This window comes from Cavia porcellus, unplaced genomic scaffold, assembly GCF_034190915.1.
Source record: "Cavia porcellus strain 051 isolate PalLab524CR breed Dunkin Hartley unplaced genomic scaffold, mCavPor4.1 scaffold_12, whole genome shotgun sequence".
NCBI classification, from domain to species: Eukaryota; Metazoa; Chordata; class Mammalia; order Rodentia; family Caviidae; genus Cavia; species Cavia porcellus.
Genome location: NW_026947495.1, coordinates 61,483,094 through 61,498,072, shown reverse-complemented (window position 1 = coordinate 61,498,072; position 14,979 = coordinate 61,483,094). Strand labels below are relative to the sequence as shown.

The window sequence follows — 14,979 nt, the reverse complement described above, 5'->3', positions numbered from 1 at the left end:
TATAGTTTAATTGGCAGTTGTTTTACTTCTTAGTGGGTTATAAATTATAAACATATCATTTGATAATAATGCCTTAGATTCACGGATGCATGATATGGAGTGTTAGTTTAATTTAAATGGGATGACTTTTGACCTCGTGGAAATGTTATGAAAGTATGTTCGAGTCATGTTTAATTATATATTCTATTAAGGGCTACTTTTAAAGAAGAATTAAAATTATGACTTTTATTCAAATATAAAATGAATTAGTATCGCTTGACTCTTAATAAACATTTGGATTCATTGATAAAGACAAAGGAAATTTAAAATACTTTTATCTTTTACTGTGAGTTACAGAAAATAAAACCCTCATTGAGTTATTGTTCAGTCTATAAATATCCCTTTTCTCTTAAGCTCATGATTCAGAAATATCAAGTTTAACTTCTGTAGAGAAGATATTGGTAGGTTTTGTAGGAAATCAATGATTAGAAAAGGAGTCAGCATGAATTCTCATCCGCCTCACTGATGCGAAATAACTTCTGGATCTAATAAGAAATACCAGCTGAGGGAAGAATGAACCAATTACTTGGGTGCTGGGATAAAGGGCCATGAAAAGATGCTATACAGACAATGATTCCAGAAGTTAGGTTCCTATGACGTAGGGATGAACTGCTTAAGTCAATTAAACATCGATTTTGATATCAAAGTGTGGGATACTTTGGAATGGACAGGTTATAAAGCTCAAGTAATCAATATTAGGACCAATTTTATTCATTTTATATGTCAGTGACTTGGAAGAAGGAACATGCAGTAAGCTTGTTATACAGAACTAGAGGGAGTGTCAGTCGATACAAAGAAGGAACGAAATGACTTGAGTAGACTAGAAACATCAGCACATAAGTGGCTTATTCAGTTCAACGTGGAGGAAATATGAAGTAGAAAGATTATCTCCTGGGACTGTGAAGTGAGAGCATTCAAAATAAAGAAGGAAAAATTTAAGAGATGAGTAAATAAGCATGCTGGAAACAAGATCATTCAAATAAGTCAGGCAAAAATTCTGACTATAGAATTTAAATAAATTTATATACTAATGAACGAAAACAATTCACTGAAGTATATATAATTAGAGCCAAACTAAGCACACTTATTTTATTGGTTTTGGTACTGGGGATTGAACTCATGACCTCATACTTGCCCCCTGGTTCTTGTGCTGCTGAGCTACATCCCCCGCCCAAAGCATACTTGTTTTAAAGGGTAATAGAATACTTCAGTTATGGGTAATCTATCAATAAAAGAAATCTCTTAAACTTGGTGATTTATTATTTATTATGTTTTATAATTTACATATAGACCACACACTATATATATATATCTGAAATGGTAGGTAATAAGAATACTTAAAGATTGTCTTGTAAGTTTTTAAAAATTTGTTCAACTGTTGACCATTAGTTTTGTGGCCACTTTATAACCAATAGGTCATTAACTATTTCTCCATGAAAATAAGTAATCTGAAATTTCTCCATTAGAAGTCTGAAGAACAAATCGGGGTTTACTGAAATCAATGACTTGTTCAGTGGGTATTTGTTAACTATCTTCTATTTGATCATCACTAAAGAACTGTTTCCCAATCTTTCATTAAACAACGTTTCCTTTGATAAGGTAGTAAAACCTCCTACATTTTCCTCTAGTATTTGAAATTCAAGTGAATTAAAAGTCATAAATTTAAAAAAACGTGCCCCATGTGCCACAAAGATCTGTTTTGTTTTCAAAGTATACTTCTTTTTTTCTTTGAAAATCGTGGCTTGCAAACCACAAAAGGGTATGATGTTTGGCTGTGCACAAAGTGCTCGTGATCAAGCTGTGGATGTATCATGAATTCAGTGCACAACTGAGAGGTGCTCTGAGTGTAAGGGAAACTTAGGGCCCGGTCCTGCATGGACAGTGGGATGCAAGTGGGTGACAGGGGAGAAGGCGGGACTTGGAGGAAGCTGAAAGTCTTGTTGGGACTGGCAAGAGGGAAGGAGCAGGAAGGCAAATACTGGGTCTGCAGGAGCAATCAGCCCTCAGAGGTGAGAGATTAACAGGGAGGAGCTGGGAGATGCCCTTGTGTGGGAATCACTAACCATTTTTGAGCCAGAGGAAAGAACATGAATATGGTGGCAAACGTACTACACGAAGGGGCAGGGAGGTCTGGGGTCCCACCAGGGCTACAGAAGCCCACCCAGGACAGCTCCCTCCGCTGTGACCCAAAACATTTCTGAATGGGACTGGGGGATTTCTCTGGCAATAAACCCATTATTCCTATTATTTGAGTTTAGAACCGCTTCTGTTCTGTCTTTAATGGGGACTGCCGTCTTGAGAGTAGGAGCCAGAGTGTCCAGCTGAGTGGGATTTGATCAATTTTGTAGCTTCAGGCCACTGGTTGTAGTGGTGCACACCTGTAATCTCAGCTTCTTGGGAGGTGGAGACAGGAGGATCACAAAGTCGAGGCCAGTCTGGGTGACTTAGTGAGCTGCTTGCTGTCTCAAGAAAAAAAAATTATTTTTAAAAAAGTGCTGGGGATATAGCTCAGTGTGAGACCTTGGGTTCCATCCTCCATACCAAAGAAAGAAAAGAGCCCCCCCCCCCAAAAAACAAAACAAAACAAAACAAAAATACACACCAGATTTTGTAGTTCCAAGGAAGTGAACAAGTTTCTTTTGGTCATCTCAGGGTGTCCTTTGAGATTATGCAGAAAAACTTGCCAGCAGGTCATGGGCTGCCTAAGGGAGAGGTAGGGAGTGAGGGGTCAAAGGTGCCTTCAGGGCTGGCTTCTACAGCAGGGTGCTGTCGCCACCAGCCTCAGCAGGAGGTGGAGCTGGTTCAGCCGGGCAGGGCTGGGTCTAAGTGCAGCCGTGCACATCTGGAGTTGGCTGTGGAGTGAGACACTCTGGAAGAATGTAAGTTGCCTGAGGGTGAAGAACAGAACCCAGATAAGGCTGAGGCCTGAATTTAGAGGAGAGGGCTGGGGCTGCAGGCCTGTCAGGGCTCCACAAGAGCTCCGGAGGGGAGGCCCAGGAGTCAAAATCTAGTCTGGAGTCATTTTCATATTCAGGTGCTAGAGGGAGAAAAAGAGATTCTGAAGACTGCACTGTCCAACATAAAACTCCCTGCTCGCAGGTGGCGGTTTCAATTTACATTTATTAAACTTAAATAAAAATTTCAGTTCCTCAGCCCTTCTAGCCACACTGCAAGTGCCTAGGGGCCACCCAGGGTTAGCGGCAACTGTCATGGTCAGGAACAACAAAAGGTTTCCATTGCCACAGCTTTGCAAAGATACAGAGAAATACTGAGTGGAGAGAAAACCAGAAAGCAAATGATGATGAAGGCAGGAGAGTATTTCAAGGAGGAGGCCTTCATGGTGTCACAAGCTGAAATCCCATGAGGAATTAAATTATGAAGCCAGGGGGACCAGGATGCATTCTGGGGACTTTGGACAAGAAAAAGAGGAGAAGAAAACAAGTAGCAGAAGCAGCTGCAGAAGGGGGAGGATTTTTTAAAGACTTGATTGTGCTTAATGATAAAGTGACACAGGCCTGTAGGGATGGCGAGGGCCCCTGGTCTACACTTCAATCTTGCTTCTCTTATAGCTGTAGGTTCTTGGTTGGTCATCTCAGGGTGTCCCCGAAGCACCTCTGATGCAACACATCTAAAGCCACTCTTCTGATTGTCCACCTGTCCCCATCCCCAGTCTGTGTTCCCCATTTCAGTTCATCTTTTCATGTATGAAAGCTGGAACGCTTGGTCACACTGAATCGTTCTCTCCCTCAAGGGCCGACCAGCTGGTGGGGCACACTTGCTTCACTGAGCCCATCACTCATTTGGTCACTTGGCTGTTTACCAGTTGGTACTGGGGATTGAGCCCAGGGAGTACTGAGCTACATCCTCAGATATCTGCTGTCCCTGCCTTTAAATATACTTTTATTTTACTTTGAGATTGGGTCCTTCTAAGTTACCCAGGCTGTCCTTGAATTTGTGGTCCTCCTGCTTCAGTCTCCTAAATCGCTGGTATTATAGGCCTGTGTCACCAAGGTCAATTTTTTAAGAAAAATCTGTAATGTTTCAAAGAAGCAGTATTGAGAAGATGATTGTAAGAATAACATGACCATACTGGTTTAAGTGAAACTCACAGAGTTTCAGAGAAACCTACTAAAACATCATTGAGCCAAGCGCAGTGGCATATATTTGAAATACTAGAACTTGGGAGGCTGAAGCAAGATGATCACTGTGAATTCGAGTTTGAGCCTGAACTACATGGTGAGATCTTTAAAAAACATTTTTTTTTTTTTAAAGACAACCCTCTCCCTCAAAACACCATTCTGCTCTGTATATCAAGGGTATTCATTTATTTATGTTTGCAGTACTCATCATGAACTTCACACTGAAATCACCAGTCCATTTTTTATTTTGAGACAGGGTCTTACTAAATCACCAAACTGTCCAGGCATGTGCCATCGAGCTGGGCTTGATAATAGCCGTTTTATTTATTTATTTTTGAGATAGGGCTGTGGTAAATTAACTACGGTCAACTTGTAACATGCAGCTGACCTGACTCAGCGTGGTGCTGGGTGTGAAGGCCCACCTGAGGACTGTTGCCAACAGCATAAAAGGAGAACCTGGAGGGGAAGGTGGTGTGCTGTTGATTCTCCTGGAGAAGCTTGTCACACTGGCTTTCCTGATATGGACTCAGTTGTTCTTATCAGAGGAGCTCAGATCCTCTCTCACTGAGGATGGTTGTGATTGTTTTCTGGGGAGCTCTGGTCCTTACCTTGAGCATTGCTGCCTGGCTCCAGTGCAGATCCCTGTCTGTGGGCAAAGATCCTTCATCCTACTGGTGCACTTTCTATCGTCCACTACTGACTTTTGGGCCTTCCCAGTGCAGATCCTTGATGCAGACTTGCATGAGACATTGTCATGGCTCTAGGCCTCTAGCTGGACTTGTGCAGGACATTGCCATGGGATCCAGGCCCTCAGCTGGATTCTTTGGGTCTCTAGTGTACGGACAGGTCTTCTATACTCTTGCATTTGATCCTTTGGGTGAATATTTTTAAATAATCCTATAAATTGTATGTCCTGTATTAAATCTTTTCCTTTGTGAATCCTGACTAAAACAAGGTCTCACTGTATAATTCAGGCTGGCCTTGAACTCACTATGGAGCCCAGATGACTTTGGACTCACAGTGATCTTGCTTCAGTCTCCTGAGTGCTGGAATCATAGGCATGGGCCACCATGCAGGGCCCATCATGGCCATTTTAAATTTAGCATTTATCATTCTCTGGCAAGATACTGTAGTGTTACTATACACACTTGTATCCATATTTGGTGTGTGTTACCACTTCTGACGTGTGTATGTGTTTGGTTTGGATGTAGCTTGAGTGTTCCACAGTCACATGCGAGATGCATGATTTCCAGTATGGCGATGATGACGGGAACTTTTAAGGGGCAGGGTCCAGAGGGAGAGGATTAGGTCGGAGCATCACCCTTGGGTGAGATGAATCAGTTATTCAGGGACCCATTTAGTTTTCCTTAATGGCAACTATCACACAAAGTAGAGGCTGGACCTGAATCCGGCTTCTTGTCTTCCTACGTGTCCCTTGGGCAGCAGCTGATTCCTGCTGGTCTGCCAGGCTGTGGTGCAGCAGGGTAGAGTCCCTGGAGGAAAAGAGGAGGATGCCCAGTGCTGGCCTTCAGTCTCCCAAACTGTGAGCTACGTATACCTCTCTTTACAAAGCATCCGCTTCAGGAATATTATTGCACAACACAAAATCGACAGAGATATACGTGTGTGTAGAACTGTACTTCTTTAGTTCCTAGGTTGAAATAAGAGTGAAGAGACCATGTAGCATTGTAGCAATCTTAGAAGTTAGAGAAATTCTATTCCTTCAAAGCAGGTAAAAAAATGTCTTCAGTATTCTCGAAACTTTATCCGATCTCCCTGCCACCTCATTCTTTACTTACTGCTCCCCACAGTTCTCGGTGAGACTGGGCATGGCTGACTCTTTGGGGGCTTAGTTGAGGTACTGCCTGGTTTATGACTAGAGGAAAGAAGAAATTCTTTATAAATAACAGAGACTATAATTCTTTATAAATAACAGAGACTAACTCGTAAAATTGTGTGAATACACTGGAAGCTGAGGGGCGCTGGCCATCACATTTCAGTTAGTTTATTGTTATTTAAGTAAACCCATCTCTCAAATTTGCTAACTTACAAACCAAAGTGTTTTGTTTTTTGTTTTTTTTTTTGCTACCAGGAATCATACTGAGGACCTTGTGCTTGCCAGGCATGTGCTATGCAACTGGTCTATATCCTTGGTCCAAACAGAAGAGTTTCTAACCTTCTGTGTTCTTCTAAGACAGTTAATAACAAGGTAAAACTACATAAACTTTCCTCAGAAAATTGTCCTTAACTTACAAATCTAATGTCAGTGGGCTACACTACCAGGACTGACAGGGAGTTGACTTTAGGAGTGTTGCTGACGTTTAGAAATTTTAGAACACTAAGGAATCTCAATTGCCTGGGTAATTTTTCTCCCCAGTATAGCGGTTGAATCTAGGACCTAACCACTGAGCTTCATTCCAAGCCCTTTTTATTTTGAAACAGAATCTTGTCAAGCTGTCCTGGCCAGGTTTGAACTTGCTATGCTTTTGCCTCAGTCTCCCAATGCTGGAACTACAGGTACGCACCACAGCTGAGTGCTTTTTTGTTGTTGTTTGAGACAGCTTGCTCTGTAGCCAAGACTGGCCTCAAACTCGAGATCGTGCTTCTGTCTCAGCTGCCTGAATGCTGGCATTACAGAATATCACCATATCTTGTGATTTTAATTATAGTTTTTATTAGTACATAATGGGAGATTTCTTAAGGATATTAGTCCCTTTTGTAGGATAGTAATATTCTTGGTGTGGAGCTTGAATGAAAATTAGGGCCTAACTCATTCAGGGATCTTGATCTTGAAAGAGGTGAACTATTATAAGGTCAAATAAATTTTACCAGACACTATTCAGTTAAATTTTTTACTCATCACTCACTTTCCCACAAAATATATGTCTTAAAATCTAATATTAAACACTGACAACATTTAGACATGTTTAAAGCATTCAAGATACATGACCTCTGGCACCAGACACTCACATTCTAAGGAAGATCTGCTTTATGAATGATTTTGTTAACCTACTGTGCCCTTTTTTGGGTCCTGTGGTTTGAACTCAGGGCCTCACAAGTGCTAAGCTCTTGCTCTCCTACCCAGCTGCACTCCAAGCCCCTATTGTATCTTCCTTATCTTGTGTTTATTTTTCAAATAATGGCTGGGTGAATCATTTAAACTGATTGCTGGAGAAGCCTTGATGTTGACTGGTGTCTTGAAACTGACAGAAGAGGTTGAGGAAGCTGGGACTCTGAAGCGAAGGGCAGAGTCCTTCAGGTGTGGCTCAGTTACTCTGTACAACCCGCTTTTTAATACAGAAGGACCAGGCTCTCACAGAGGTTGAGTTTAGTGGCCATGTCTCTTGGGAGAGTATGCAGTTAGATTCAAGTCAGTTGGTGCCTACGTAACTTTAAGGACTTTCAAAGTTTATCAGATGTCCATAGCATTAAGAAAACTTACCAAAATATTAAAAAGGGTACTGAGGGAAAGGAAAAATAGTGGCACCCGATCTCTGTATGTGGGCTCCTTCAAATCATCTGGGAAAGGAGGAATATCAACAATACTCGGCACAGTGCCTCTTTGTTAACCACCCTGGAGATTCCTACAGAAATACAGAAGTATGTGCCATTGAGAGACAGCCTTCTACTAAGACAATAAGTATCTTACAGCTAAACTATATTTTATGATTTGACTACAGTATTGCAATAATTAAGGTTTTTCAAAAAACTACCTTCATTTCCAGCCATTTTAAGATACTCAATGGCAATAACTCTTTTGAGTGAGGTTTGGGAAGGTGTAATTTCCTCTTTTCTAGAAGGATTAGAAGTGGTTTGTTGTTTTTTGAGACAGGGTCTCACTTTGGGTTTAGGCTGAATTCATTATGTAGCCCAGACTGACCTCAAACTCAAGCGATTCTCCTGCTTCAGCCTCCCAAGTGCCCAAGTGCTGGGATTACAGGTGTACACCACTGTACCTGGACAATTTTTTTTTTTTATTGGTACCAGGGATCGAACTCACGAGCACACACTTGCAAGGCAGGTGCTTATGCCACTGAGCTAAATCCCAAGCCCCACCTCCCCCCCTTTTTTTTTCTTTTTTGAGACAGGGTCTCGCTATGCAGCTCAGGCTGGCCTTGAGCTCACTTTGTAGCCCAGGCTGGTCTCGAACTTGCAACAATCCTCCCACCTCAGCCTCCAGAGTGCTGGGACTATAGGTATGAGCCACCACGCCTGGCTCCAGAAGTGTTTTTGTATGTCAGTATTTGTGCATATTAGAAAGGTCTATAAAAAAAAAAGAAAATCTCGTCATTTTTCAATTGATATCAAAGAAGATGAATTCAATTCTTGTGGCTAAGTACTTTGCTCTTTATGGTGGTTAGACTAACCCTTTGCAAAAGGCACATAACAGTGTCTCACACCCATACAACATAACTTGCTCCTGGAAAACCACCTGAAATACCCTCTTTAGGGTAAAAGCTATCCTGTACCTAACACATTCAGGTAAACATAAAGAGTGACAACACTGAGTCTCTCTCTTCCCCTTGCTTTCATCTTTGCCCTGCTCTGGAGGACACCCATCCTTCTCTGTTCCACCCTAAGCTTGTCCTATGACTTTTATTTTCTCTTAAAAATGTGTCAGGTGTGGTGGTGTACACCCATAACCCCAGCACTTGGGAGGCTAAACAGGAGGATCACTGTTGAGTTCAAGGCCAGTTTATACTACATGATGAGACTCTTCAAAAAAAGAAAAAGTGTAAAACAGCACATCATTTGTACTATGCAAACTTTTAAGTGATTGTTCTAAATATGAGACCTACAGGAGTATTACATAAATTCTGGGGCTGGGGATTTAGCTCAGCGGCATAAGCGCCTGCCTTGCAAGTAGGCAGTCGTGAGTTCGATCCCTGGTACTGATAAAAAAACGAAAAAGAAAAAAAAAATTAAAAAAAAAAAGGAAGTTGAATTTCATTTTATTGGTAATTTTAGATATACAGTTGTAACACTCATTATAGGGATTTTGTACCTGTATATGATTATTATCTTGTTTTTCTCCCATTTCCCTCCTCTCACTTCAGCCCCTCTTTTGTATATGCACGGAATGTGGATTTTAAGTTAATTCTCTGGTAATCTGATCTTTCACACAAATAGGAGGCAAGCATACCCATGTGTTTCTCATTCTATAAGCATCAGTGGCAAATATATATTTATATATATATATATATATATATATTTTTTTTTTTTTTTTTTTCTTTGAAACAAGGTCTCAGTATGTAGTTCAGGCTTGCCTCAAACTTGTGGAGATCCTCCTACCTCAGCTTCATAGGTGTGTGCCAACATACCTGGCAAAGTGTAAGTGTTTTGAAACTGAGGTGCAAAAGAAAATCTTAAAGTTAGTGCACACAAAATCTAGTTCAAGTGCTTGGACTCCACAACCTCATTCTCCCAGCACAACCTCATTTATTACACAAAAGAATCATGACAATAATTGGACACTGATTTTCGAGGACACTGTTTCCATTTCCTGAATTTAACCTCTTCCTGGCAACCACACTTACAGGTAATACGAGATGTCTGGCATGGTACACACAAAAAAACCTAAGGATTTTCTCCCAGGATGACAAGAAGGTATCAAGGAAACCAAGGAGGAAAGGACCGTTAACCTAATGCAATGTTAAAAAAAAAATTAAATTTAGAACATAACTAAAAGTGGTTCAAGGATGGAGGGAACTTCAGTGTGATTCAGTTTGGAAATGGTGGTAACTGTTAATACCATTTTTTAGATGTAACACCTGATTTGATATTAAGATGATGAAGCAGGAAACAATGTGTAACAGCAAACTGACTTTTTAAATGAAGGGATTGTCTTTAACATGTCCCCACCACATATAAAATAAAACATATTTTAAGTCTCTGTCTTGGTGTCACTTTCCAGAACTAAAGGTCTCCTGCCATATGTAAGGTGATTAGTTTCTTTTTTAGGCTTTAAAATGCCTGCCTCCTGGGTAGGTGAAAGTGGGAGACGATGGAAACCCGGGGCTTAATAAGAGGGATGGGAACGAGATGGCTTCACAGAGAATCCGAGAGCCGAATGTGTTAGAGAAAACCTCCTCCAGCCTCGGAGGGGGTGTCTCCCCCAATACCAGCGCCCTCCCCTCGGGCCTGTGGGGCGGATCTGCTTTGCTCAGTAGCTGCAGCGGCCGTGGCAGAATCCCGGGGCTGAGCGGCGGCGGCCTCTTGGCAGCTCCGGGCAGCGGCGGCTCGGAACGCCCGAGGCCCTGGGGACAACCCGCCGAGGCTGCGCCGCGATGGAAGAACGTGGAGTGGCGCCGCAGCCACTGGGGACGGATTTCGTCCCCAGCTCAGCTCTTTTACAGCTTGGCGGGGCCTACTCCGAGTGTCAGCGAGGCGAAAGGGGTCTGCACCTAGGGTCTGGCATCGGCAGCCGACAAACGAGGCGGGCACAGCGGGGTAACGGACTAGCCCTAGCAGCTCTTCGGGAGCCTACGCCGTCTCGGATGCTCATTGTCTCTTCCCTTCCACCCGGGGGGCAAACAGGAAGCGAGCCGCCTGGCGAAGCGACAGACGGGAGCCCGGACCAATGAGCACAGCTGGCGGAGAGCTCGGCGGCGAATGAGAGCCAAGAAGAGGGGCGGGACTTCCGGGCAGGCTGTCACCCTCTTCCCCCCTTTTGGGCTGGAGGCTCCACCTTTTGTGTTTCCCGCACAGTCAATCAAAATAGGAAAAAAAATCCCCGGACCGCTCCGGCCGTGTCCGCCGCCGCTTCCCGCATCCTCTCTCGCCGCCGCCGCCTTCGCTCCTCACCATGTGTAAGGCGGCGGGGAGCCCCGCCTGAGGTGTCCTAAACACACTATGACCGGTACGTAAAGCCGAGAGAGAGAGCAACCCTTGCTGCTGCCGCCGACCACAGCCCGCCTGGGGCCGCTGCTGCCAGCCCCCGGCCCCGAGTGTGCGACCGAGTGTCTGTGAGAGGCAGAAAGCCGCATTCCCCTCCGCCTCCCCTCCCTCCCCGCCAGCCACCGTGCAGCTTCCCAGCCCCAGCCACGCCGTCTTTCCGCCGGGCCCGGGGCGGGCGGCCCGGCCCGCCGGGAGCACGTCCCCCTGTGTGCGGGCGCGGGTGTGTGAGTGACTGACGGTGCGAGAGGAGCGAGCGCGAGTGCGAGCGAGCGGCGCGAAGGGAAAGGGGAGGAGAGGAGAGGGGGCAGGGGCAGCGCGGGGAGGAGGAGGAGGGAGGAGGAGGAGGAGGGTTACAGCCGCGGCGGGCGGGGGCAGCAGCAGGAGGGAGGAGGGAGCCGCGCGCGCCACCGCCGCCGCCGCCGCCGGGGGGCGGGTGGGGGAGGGGAAGGGGCCAGGGCGGCGCGGGTGAGGCCGCCGGGCCCCCTCCCTCTCCCCACCCGCCGGCCTCCCCACCCCCGCGCTGTGCCCGCAGCTCCCGAAAAGCCCGTGAAGCAAGAGGAAATGGCTGCCTTGGACGTGGACAGCGGCGGCAGCGGCGGCGGCGGCCACGGAGAGTATCTGCAGCAGCAGCAACAGCAACAGCAGCAGCAGCAGCAGCACGGAAACGGCGCGGCGGCCCAGGTGAGGCGCGGCCGAGCCCGCCGGCTCCCCCCGCGCGCCGCTCTCTCCTCCCCTCGCCTCCCCTCCTCCGCCTCCCCTCCCCCCGCCCGGGAGCTGCCCGCCCGAGGCGCCAACGCTAGACCCCGCCCGCCTCCCTCGCCCGCGCTCCCGCCGCCGCGCCGCCGCCGCCGCCGCCTTTTTGTGCGTGTGCGAGTGCGAGGGGGCGCGCCCTCCCGCCAGGTTCCGGGCGGAAGGCGAGGCCGGCGCAGCCCTGCCAGCCGCGGACCGGAGAGCGGGAGAGCGGGAGGACCGGAGGCCGCGCGGGACCCGCCGCACTTCCGGTGCGCGCCGCCCGCCCTAACCGCCGCCCCCTCCCCTGTCTCCTCTCTGAACCCGCCCCTCGGGGGTAGGACACTCAGCCGTCACCGCTCGCTCTGCTGGCCGCTACCTGCAGCAAGATAGGGCCGCCATCGCCGGGCGACGACGACGAGGAGGCGGCCGCCGCCGCCGGGGCTCCCGCCGCCGCCGCCGCCGCGGCCGCCGGAGCGGTAAGTCTCGCGCGCGCCCTCCCGCCCGCCGCCCGCGACACGGCCCGGAGGCCTCCGCGCGCGGGCCGCCGGGGCCTGGGCCTCGCGTCCCCGCGTGGAGCCCCAGCCGGCCCGGGCTTTCTCGGAATTGTCACCGCGGGTCCGAGCTCCGAAAAGCTCTACAAAATGAAGTCGGGGGTGGGGGTGGGGGGTGCAGGGCTCCAAAATGGATGTTTGAGCAGTTCCAAGCCGAGCCGAGAACTCCTAGGCTGAACGCTACAGTTTTAAGCACAGCCTGTCGGCCATAGATAGGATCAACTGCAGGGCAGTGGCTTTAGCTTTCAGAATATCTGAATCTGGAGTTTTTTTCTGCAGGAAGTTAGTAGATCTTACTCGTGGGCTTGCGCTTGATGTCTTTGTGGGCAGGAATCAACGTTGGTAAGAGCTTTTTAAGTTCAGAATGTTGGATTTTACTTTTTGCGGACTCCTACAAATTTGCACTAGTTTTTCCATACAGTGCAAAAGTGAAACGTTTAATCACTGACCGTTAAAATTAGAGTTCAGTATTTAACCATTGAGATAGAGTATATCTGTTACAAACAAAAATACCTGTAAGGAATTTTATTTACATACATATTAATACGTCTCATAATTACAGTTGAATTTGGTTGCCAAAACTTTTAGTATGGCTGCTAGTCTGATAGGATGTGGAGGAATTCTTTTGGAAGTGTTTTTAGTGTAGGGGGAGGAGCTGCCAGTGGGTTATGAGAGCTTAATAGGAAATTAGTTAAGAACAGATTGCTGGCTATTATGCATTTTACACTTGTTTTGATCATTGCTGGTGCTTCAGTTTAACATGTAAATATGTTCACGTATTAAAGTTACTGAAATTATACTCAGGTCTAATTTTTTTGAGGGCTTAATGGGAATTGATTTTTGTGTGGTGATATTTTTAATAGTTACAGTGACCAAAAACTTTGGTATAGCGAATACATAGTATGCCCAGGCATGTAAGTTAAGCTAATGGTTACTTCTTGGTATGTTTGTAATTTAGTGCTTTATACTGTGGGGGATGTGAATAGTTTTTAATGTTTTAAGTTGTGCTTTTGTGAGCAGAGTAAGGTATAAAAACATAAATTTATGTTTGTGAGAGCGTTGTTAGAAATTTATAACTTTTATGTAAACTATAGTTTTCCAGTCCCAAAGTGCCAAAACAGATGGGATGTTTATCATAATAAACCATAGCAGGAGTTAAATTGAAAAACAGAGTTCTTCTAGAATTTTACATTTCAAATAGAACAAAAACTAATTTACAGGGTTTAGATATCAGTTTACATGTGGGGGAGGGGAAAGTGAAGAAAGCATTGGGTAAAAATGTGGTGGACTCAAACTCAGGATTGGAGTACAGTCTCTAGTTTAACCAACTGTGGGCCCTACACTGCTGTGGCCTTGTTTACATGTGTCTTTAGACCCTTTTTTAATTTAGCAAATCACTACTGACAACACGTTTCCCGCCAGGTGAATGTGAACTAGAGTCAGTCTCAGAAATCTGAGATTTATCAGCCAGATACCTCATAATTTGGCAGTTTTAATAAAATGAATATGTAATTTTTGAAGGAAAACTACAAAGTACAGGGATTTTTGGGTATATTTGGCACCTGCGCATAAAATTTTTCACTTTGATTAAAGTTGGCAAGACTCCCTTGTATGTCTTGGCTATAGGAATCAGAAAATGGAAGGCAATTTAGATGAGTTCATGAGCATTTTTCCCCCATTTAAAGATTTTAGATAATTTTAGTTGCTCAAATCATGAGAGATCAATAGAGCTTTTTTTTGTACTTGTGTTTTTAAAAAATGTCTTTTAGATAACCCAGTTTCTTGTCCCCTTCCAGCTCTCAGGAGCTCTCAATAAATTTTCCTACTCTTAAAAGTATTGTGGAATAATTTTAGATTTATAAGAAAGTTGAAGGTAACAACTGAAAGTTACCTTATACTCTTCATCCAGCTTTCCCTAATGTTAACATAGTTGTAATATGTTAGTTAAACTAGGAAATTATCATGACTGTGTTACTAACTAAAGTAACCACAAATTTACTGGGATTTGGCTAGTTTACCCACTAATGTCCATTTTCTGCTCCAGGATCCAGTGTACAGTATACATGTATATAGTGTTTAAAATCAAGTGGAAATAACGCATGTACAATTAGACTTTATGCCAGTTTAGCTTGATGTTTCAAGAGTAAAAGGACCTTGAACAGTCAGTCAGCTCTGCTAAAGATTTGCTTCAAGTAATATTGTGGATTTGGAAATTTTTACAAAAGAGGATCCTAATTAAGATCCTTTAAGATCGGTTAACCTTAGTAGTGCCTTGTTTAGGAATTTGATCACAGAGCAGTCTCACCTATAGTGTGCTACAACGTGGACCCCTGAAATGGTGTTATAGCAAGGCTCTTTTGGATTTTATTACTAAAAGTTGTGTGATTAACTTTAGTAATAAACTAGGAAATAGAAAAAAGAGACCTTTATGCAGGTATTAATTTGTTGAGATAGCATTTGTGTGAATTTGAGGTTTATTTGTTCTGGATTTGTGCTCCAGTGAAGCTGAACAAGTAAATATTATGAAAGTCATTGCCTGATCTTTGGTTTATGTTATAGTGTTTATTAGTTTACCACATACATGTTGGTAACTAAAAAAATGAGTAATAACTTTAAAGAAA

The 14,979-nt window shown here is 44.8% G+C and overlaps 1 protein-coding gene and 1 long non-coding RNA gene across 3 annotated transcripts in view; one reads left to right on the top strand and one right to left on the bottom strand.

Annotated features, from left to right (window-relative positions):
• Window positions 1–734: 734 nt before the first annotated feature.
• Window positions 735–12,272, bottom strand: LOC134478309 (uncharacterized). Its single transcript, XR_010050869.1, has 4 exons — window positions 12,184–12,272; window positions 4,787–6,054; window positions 2,642–2,741; window positions 735–2,498 (listed from the first exon to the last, which is right to left on the bottom strand). It is a non-coding gene; the product is annotated as an uncharacterized LOC134478309 (long non-coding RNA).
• The window catches only part of Sp3 (Sp3 transcription factor), a 57,899-nt gene continuing 53,773 nt past the window's right edge, over window positions 10,854–14,979 (top strand). Inside the window, exons 1-3 of one of the 2 annotated variants that reach the window (XM_063259309.1) lie at window positions 10,854–11,037; window positions 11,608–11,756; window positions 12,146–12,283. In XM_063259309.1, coding sequence (XP_063115379.1) covers window positions 11,031–11,037; window positions 11,608–11,756; window positions 12,146–12,283 — 294 coding nt within the window. In that variant the 5' untranslated portion in view covers window positions 10,854–11,030. The remainder of the gene's footprint in view (window positions 11,038–11,607; window positions 11,757–12,145; window positions 12,284–14,979) is intronic. The other variant, XM_063259310.1, reaches the window with a different exon arrangement.